Consider the following 8,539-nt stretch of genomic DNA (forward strand, 5'->3'; position numbering starts at 1 on the left):
TATATATATATATATATATATATATATATATATATATATATATATATATATATATATATATATATATATATATATATAATTATAGTATCACACTAAAAATTCAATAGACAATCAATCACTATTTGTCACAATAATATTATTTTTTATCGTTGAAAATAATATTATATTTTTTTCCAGTTTAGACACCCAAAGAGTGCAAAATGTGGGAAGATATTGGACCGAAATGTAAGTTGTTCCAGTAAACTTCTCGGTTGAACAAAAAAAGCAAACGCTCACTTGTGTTGGAAGGTAAGTTTACTTCTCGGTCATACCGCCGAGGTGTGCACTTCTCGGTCAGAGAGATGCTTCTTGCACTTTCCGGAACCGTGAAGCTAGTGTGCTTCACTTCTCAATTAGTGGCAAAATGTTGGAAAATATTTTTGAAAAGATGTTTTAACTTAGCCCGCAAGGTCATTAGTTCCATTCCAAAGTTAATACAAACTATAGCTGCATTTTCAAATCCCTGGCTATCAAGCAGTACATCATGCTAAAGGGAGTCTACAACTATGGCTACCAATCTCATATGTGTTAAATTACAAGTAAAACAAACCAAATGCTAAAATAATTAGTACAAAACAGACAATCATAAACCTAAAGCCTCATCCTTTACCACAATTACAAGTTAATTTGATTGTATTTTATATATGAATATTAATAAACTTAAATTTGAAAGCGAAACTTTTTTACCAAGATATGTAAAAAAAAAATGTTATTTTCAACAATAAAAATAATATTTATTGTGATACATATTGATTGATTGTCTATTGAACTTTTAGTATGATTTTTTTTATAGATATATATGAACACAAAAAGATAAAATAAAAAGTATGTGAGTATTTATGAAAGTTACGAAACATATTGTAAAACTTGATATAGATAGAGAAAAAATTTGTATGTTTAGTCAGAAGGAAAACGTGTGTAGAGAAAGTTGAAAATTTTAGAATTGGAGTGTGTGATTTTAACTATATTTGTGAGAAAAAAATCTACAGAAATTTTAATTTGATAGAGTAAAAAAAATGAAAATAAACAAAAACAAACTAAATAAAAGAGTTTTTTTTTTTCAAAATGGACCCTTTTTTTGATAAAAAAAATCTATAAAAATTTCAATTTGATAGAGTCTAAAAATAACAATAAATAAAATATTTTTTTCCTAAAATATTTTCTCGATTATTGCCTAGTGTATTACACACAAAATAAGTGAACAAATCAAAATATCTTCAATTTTAATTCTGAGTAAACAGAATACCTAACGAAAGCCTGAATTGTATGAGGTTATAAAAGTCAAATGACAACATTTACTGTAATTAAAAGTTAAAATGTAAAATTAAAAATGAACAATAGTGGAGATTTTGAAGGGAAAAAAAAGAAGAAAAAAAACTCATTCTATTTGGAGAAAAGCCGTGCTTCTCACGGTTGTAGGTTCCATACTTCCAGCCACGTCAGCCTCCACCATACAATAAAGTACACGCCAAGGACAATAATGCAGTAAATGCAGTACCATGATTGCTCCTTTACCTTTTCGATAAATGATGCCAATGTCCAAACCCAATAATTAAATGTTTCATTATTATTGTTTTTTTTTTTTTAGAGCGTTTCATAATGTTACTATACTACCACTTTGTAATGTGATTTAATTTAATGCACTTTAAGTAAAAAAATTATTGATTTTTTATTTTATATTATATGTTAATTTGTTCAAGATAAATGTCATCATATGATAATATTTTTGGTAGGTGTCAATTGCATCAAGTATTTAGCTACACAATATAAATATTGTTTCAACTTTACAAACCTTACTAATGTGGTTGAGTTGCAAGAGTTGTTTATACCTTCTATTTTTTTTAAAATAAAAATTGAACACCATCTATACAAAAACTCCATTTATTTATTAAAAGTGTCATTTTTCATATTATTTATTTATTAATTATTAGTAAATATGAAAAGAGTCTAAGCTGTGAGGAATTATAATATAAAAATAATACTTCCAAAAATTCAGGTCATAGTAATTGTGAAAAATCCAAAATGTGAGAACTTCCGGTTGTGGGGCAATCATTTTTCAGTCTGACCGCTATTGTTTTAGTCCATGATTATGTGAATAATCTACTATATATAGCTGTAGAAAAAAAAAAGCACATTGCTAATGACCTTGTGGTCTAGTGGCATCCAGTTGCACCCCCCCATGTGGAAGGGGGTGGGTTTGAGCCTCAGTGGAGATACTGCTATCTCTTTGTGCTTTAATAGGTTGAAACTAGTGTATAGAATGTTGAAAATTGAAATTACCATTAAAGATAAAAGACTTCCGCTATCTAGATATTGAGTCTATTTTTATTAGACAAATTTTCTGAGTTGATCCAATTGATGAGCATGAAATCATTGCCAAAAAAAAATCTATTGATTTAATGAGATGACTTAGTAGAATTATTGGGTGAGCTATATATAATGCACACTCTAATAATATAATAAATATGACGCCTGATTCATTGGCCAATTACGATCAAAATATGTGCGCTTGGTGTGTTGATATAATTTTCAATTTTCTAATAGGGAATCCATGATCAAATGAAAGTGATTGGTCATGTAAAATTGATTGATTAGTCGGTAATAACTAATAAATATTATTTAAGAGTTTATTTAACTTTTAGCATTTTACGAATGATGTGAGGTGAGTCTTTTTTAATTTAATTAACTAGAGGTACTCAAAAAAAAATAAAAAATCTAGAGGCCATATTTAGTACGCACATAATTATTCTTTGTGTGTAGCGTTCTAATGTACATTATATTAATTGAGGCTTTAATTTGTCGTCTTTTGAGTTTCCATTTCAGACAAAAATGATTGATCGTGTGGAATTTTAACTTACCCAAATAGACTATGATATAATGACATATTATAAGTAAGCTGACACAACAATTGCAAGGTTAGAATGGCAAATTATATTTTGGACATGGATACATGTTACAATATAGATCGAGGTCCATCAAAATTATTTGACTTTAAAACATATATATTTTATTCTTGCCTTTAGTAGAGAGATGAAAGTGATGAGCTCCAAAAAGTAATTAATGTTTAAAAAATGGATTGGTTGGATGATTGTGCAACAGTTTACATTTCATGGACGTCACTATGCATGAGTGCCATACAAATATTATTGTATCAGAAGTGGGATTTCCACCATATCTTAGTTTTGTTTTGGCTGCTTAAAATACTGATAATCAAGAGGGTTAAGCCCCACTTCATTATTTAATTTGATTTCCACGGCTATATTGTAACCAGCTTTTAGAAAATTAATAACTTATTCCGCATAGAATTTATGCTTTCTAAACTAACTACATTGTATCAAAGATTTATATATATATATTGGGTCGTAATCAGGTGTGACCGCCCTTAACGTGCGGTTAGTGCGGCCGCACCACTATGTATACAAATATACACCACTCAATGTTAGAAAATGTACCACACAAATATGCATCATTAGGTACGCATCACCAAAAATACACCACTAGGTATGCAAATATACACCACACAGTGTTAGCAAATGCACCATTAGGGGCAGGGGAGTTGTGGTGCATTATTTTGGGTGTGTGGTGTGTTTTTTGTGTTTTTGTGTATTTTCATTGTGGTGCGTCTTCTAACATTGAGTGGTACATTTTCTAACATTGAGTGGTGCATTTTCTAACATTGAGTGGTGCAAACCACACCGACCGCATGGGAAGGCGCGGCTACATTTGAGCATATATATATATATACACACACACACACACACACACACACTGGTTGGTTCAAATGCGGGCAGTATTTTTCATGCAATCGGTGCGAATTCACTATCAGCTATGCGTAAATATACCACATAGTGTTAGAAAATGCACCACAAAACGCAGCGCGTACAAAAAAAATTGTATCTAATATCCTTATTGCTTTTTGGCTGCCCTCATTTAACAAGCAGTTTTTGTATTGTTGGCAATCATAATTATAGGCACTATTCTTCTAATGGCTTTCCTAACGTGTGAGGGTGAGAGAATAAGTAAATCAGTGGGTATAGCAATTTAGTGGAATGTTACTATTTGTAATCTTCAATTAATAAATTACACATATGAGATTGGAGCAGCCAAATTGAAAGGATAATACAATATAATGGGATAATGTTGGAATCAATTGAAACAATACAAAAACGTTTGGAATTGACATAAATATAATATATAATCAGCATTACTATTAAGAATATATATCACTTAAAGTGCTGAAGAAATATACTATTTTATTGATTATATTAAATCTTAGGATGTGTTTGGTTGATGGGTTTAGGCATAAGGAATGGGTATGAAAGTGATTGTTTGTGTTTGGTTGATAGGTTTTGTAAATGCTACTATGGGTTTGGAATACCCCATTAATGACAAAACCCATACCCTTATTAAATAAGGGTTTCATCTCCCTTCCCCCTTTCTTCCTCAACTATTAATAATCATTCTCATTCCACCCAATTACCAAACATGTTAAATACTTTCACCAAAACCCATTACCATTACCAAGTATTTGATACCCATTCCGATTCCGATTTCCATGTGCGAACCAAACGCACCCTTAGAGATCCTTTATGTAGGGTGGTATATATATTATTATATTAATTAATACTAATAGAAATTGTTGGGGATATTTAGTGCAATATGACCCAATGAAGATCTCATGGAATATTTTTTTTTTTTTTGAAAATAAACGAGGACGAAAATCCATTAATGAATCAATAATTCAGAAATACAACCAGGCGGAAAAGAAAACCACGAACCCAGGCCAGACGATGAACCAGTTGCCCGTGCAAGCACGTGAGCCACCTGATTCGCTAACCTCTTGACATGGCGAACAGAAACGTTCCCAATGTCACTAGCCAAAGAACGACTATGCTTAACTAAACAACCCACATAGGAAAAATCAACAGAACGAGAATGAAAAGCAAGCACAAAATTTAAACAGTCTGTTTCAATAATGACACTAGAATAATCAGAGTCTTTAATCCAAGACAGAGCTTCCTTGACCGCTAATGCTTCCGCCAGAAGAGGGTCACGCGTAGCCATTAGACGATCAGCCTTCGCCGCCACAAAAAGACCATGGTGATCTCGCAGCACCGCACCATAACCTGCACCATCATCAAATATTGCGACATCAACATTACATTTAAGGAAGCCATGTTGAGGGGGGGTCCAAGCAGTGGGAATATTATTATTAACAGATAAGTTAGTCTTTGTATAAGCATCCTTCCAGATGAGTTGCAGCCTTTGGACTTGCATGCAAACACTATCCACCGTTCTAACCTCATTCTGCCACACTATTGCATTTCGAACCAACCACAACACCCAACAAACTGCAGCCATTCGCACAGCATAGTTCCCATCCGCAGAGCTAAACACAGATTGCATGAACTCAGGCATAGATTTCCCTTGGGCGACGTCGTTTTCACCCCAAACTTGACATGCAAAAGTGCATGAACAGAATAAATGCTCAGTCGTCTCTTCCATACTATCACACAAGGGGCAGCCACCACCGATCCACACGTGCCTCTATTTAAGAACTTCCCGAACCGGAACAATGTTACGAGCACACCTCCAAAGGAAGTTTTTAACCTTTGGTGGAACTGGGAGCTTCCAGAGTTTATCCCAGGCAGAGAAAACAACAGTTGGATTAACATCCATATAATGATTCGTAAGCAGTTGATAACCATGTTTGACTGTGTACACACCCCTTATATCCCCTCTCCATCTCCAAGAATCAGATATCTCATGCGAAATCGGAGTTGCGAGGATTCTGGGAATATCATCGGGTTCAAATAAATCATGCAGAATCTCTAAATCCCATTTACCTTGCTCATCAAACAAAGAATTAACTGTAGCATCATTAAGTTCAGTAACTCCAAGGGTGTGAAGGGAAGGATTATCCATGTCAGACAACCAAGGCCATCCCCAAATTCTTGTGTCCTTTCCGTCGCCAATTGTACGTACCACCCCTGATTTAAGAAGTTCTTGCCCTACTAGAATGCTCTGCCAGATATAACTAGGGTTATTGCCAATTTGAGCATCCAAGAAGTCACAACGAGGGAAGTATTTTGCCTTCAGGAGACGACAGACTAACGATGATGGAGTAGTCAACAATCGCCATCCCTGCTTAGCTAATAGCGCAATATTAAATTCACGGATCTTTTTAAATCCCAAACCCCCACATGTCTTTGGCGCACTCAAACGAGACCAGCTGAGCCAATGTATACCTTTCTGGCGGTCACCACCACACCACCAATATCGGTTCAAAGTCTTTTCAATTGCATCACACGTACGCCCCGGGAGTAAATAAACAGACATAGTAAAGATTGGTAAGGATTGCGCGATGCTTTTAATCAATACTTCTCGACCTGCCTTTGAAATAAGCTTCTATTGCCAGCCACTTATTCTCTCACGAACCCTTTGCTCAATAAAACGGAAAATGGCAGTTTTATTCCTACCCAACACAGATGGAAAGCCCAGGTAGCGCCCCAGATCCTCAGTCACACGCACTCCCATACAATCGGCAACAAACTTACGCATATCTGCATTGGTGTTTGTACTAAACATCGCACTGGACTTAGCATAATTTACAGCTTGCCCCGATGCTGCACAATATTCCTCCAAGCAATCTTTAACCTTAAGTACTTGTTGTTGGGTAGCCTTAAAAAACAATAAACTGTCGTTCGCAAACAACAGATGTGAGACAGCAGGAGCCCCACGAGCAATCTTGATACCGTGAATATCCCCTCGAGCCTCAGCTCGTTGTAGAAGCACAGATAACCCTTCCGCATAGATAATGAAAAAGTACGGAGATAAAGGGTCACCTTGTCAGATGCCACGAGTGGGAATCACAGAACCCGCCACCTCGCCATTAATTAGGATAGAGTAACGCACTGATTTCACACACAGCATGAGCAAATCAATCCACCTACGTTCAAAACCCAATGCCGCTAACATCCCTTCCAGAAAACACCATTCCATTCGGTCGTAGGCTTTGGCCATATCAAGTTTCAGAGCAGCCCATCCTACAGCCCCATTACACTTTTCAAGTTTCAGAGCAGCCCATCCTACAGCCCCATTACACTTTCTCCGCAGATAATGACCTACCTCACCAGCAACAATCACATTGTCGGATAATAATCTGTCGGGTACAAATGCACTCTGAGTGGGTGATATAATACCGTTCAAAAAACCTTTCATGCGATTGGCCAACACTTTTATACCGTTCAAAAAACCTTTCATGCGATTGGCCAACACTTTTTCCATAACCTTGTAGGCTACATTGCACAAAGCAATCGGTCTCAAATCCGAAACTTTCTCAGGAACTTTCTTTTTCGATATCAACACGATATTTGTGTCATTAAGACCATCAGGGAACGTACAAGTATTAAGGCAATTAAGAACAAACATATATAAATCGTGCCCAATTATCGGCCAAAAGTGTTGAAAGAAAGAAGGAGACATACCATCAGGACCGGGAGCTTTCTCAGGAGCCATATCAAATAGCGCAGCTTTAACCTCATCAATAGTAAACGGTTGCCGAAGCTGTATATTCATATCCTCAGTTACCCGAAATTGAACAAGAGAAAATAAATCAGAACTAGTACCCGCAGAACTAAAAATTTCATTAAAATACCTGAGTACATCCCCATTCATATTATTATCTTCCACCCACACGCCATCAGGATTCAAAAGCCTCAGTAAATGATTATTGCGGCGGCGACCGGAGGCAAATCTATGAAAACATTTAGTATTATAATCTCCATGTTTGAGCCATAATTGTTTTGATCTCTGCTTCCAAAATATTTCTTCTTGTCGTAGCAACAAATTTAATTCATTCTCAAATATTTCTTCTTGTCGTAGCAACAAATTTAATTCATTCTCAGCTTCTAAAAATTGAGTAATAGCAGAGGGCCTTCTACTTTCCTTTAACACATCTAACAAGTGTCTTAGATGCTTAATTCGGCTCCCAAAGCGCTTAAAATACTCCCCTCCCCACCTCCAAAGGCTTTGACCACAAAGAGTTATTCGGTCTTGGAAATGGGAGCCTACAGTCTGCTGCCAAGAAGCCTCAACAATATTCCGACATCCTTGATCGCACAACCATGCAGATTCAAACTTGAAAGTACGTTTGGATGCGCACAACCATGCAGATTCAAACTTGAAAGTACGTTTGGATGCATGCAAACGAGTTGGGTTCAAATTCAAAAAAATAGCACAGTGATCGGACGTCGTAGTGAGAATGTTAAGAACAGAAACCTCAGTATATAAGTCCGTCCAATCCAAATTTGCCACCACCCTGTCAAGGCGTTCCTCCACCCATGCATCAGTTCCACGACCCTTTTCCCATGTAAACCGGTTGCCAATCATGCCAAGATCAAGCAGGTTACAGTTGTGCAGTGCCTCATTGAACCCATCTATAAGAGAAGAAGGATGAGAATGAACCCCTCTCTTCTCGGATTGACATGTAATGTCGTTG

The 8,539-nt window shown here is 35.9% G+C and overlaps 2 protein-coding genes across 2 annotated transcripts; both read right to left on the minus strand.

The window, feature by feature from the left end:
• Positions 1-4,764: 4,764 nt before the first annotated feature.
• LOC116024043 lies at positions 4,765-5,457 on the minus strand. Its single transcript, XM_031264946.1, has one exon. The coding sequence runs from the start codon at positions 5,455-5,457 to the stop codon at positions 4,765-4,767; it is 693 nt and encodes a 230-aa protein (XP_031120806.1).
• Positions 5,458-5,586: 129 nt separating this feature from the next.
• On the minus strand, positions 5,587-6,378 carry LOC116024045 (uncharacterized mitochondrial protein AtMg00310-like). The gene has a single exon (XM_031264947.1). The coding sequence runs from the start codon at positions 6,376-6,378 to the stop codon at positions 5,587-5,589; it is 792 nt and encodes a 263-aa protein (XP_031120807.1).
• Positions 6,379-8,539: the final 2,161 nt, after the last annotated feature.

The sequence above is a fragment of the Ipomoea triloba genome, chromosome 7, assembly GCF_003576645.1.
Source record: "Ipomoea triloba cultivar NCNSP0323 chromosome 7, ASM357664v1".
NCBI classification, from domain to species: Eukaryota; Viridiplantae; Streptophyta; class Magnoliopsida; order Solanales; family Convolvulaceae; genus Ipomoea; species Ipomoea triloba.

What these genes read in the sequence shown, in the direction of transcription:
- LOC116024043 (XM_031264946.1), bottom strand. Translation starts at nt 5,457, where the DNA reads ATGCCTGAGTTCATGCAATCTGTGTTTAGCTCTGCGGATGGGAACTAT.
- LOC116024045 (XM_031264947.1), bottom strand. Translation starts at nt 6,378, where the DNA reads ATGTCTGTTTATTTACTCCCGGGGCGTACGTGTGATGCAATTGAAAAG.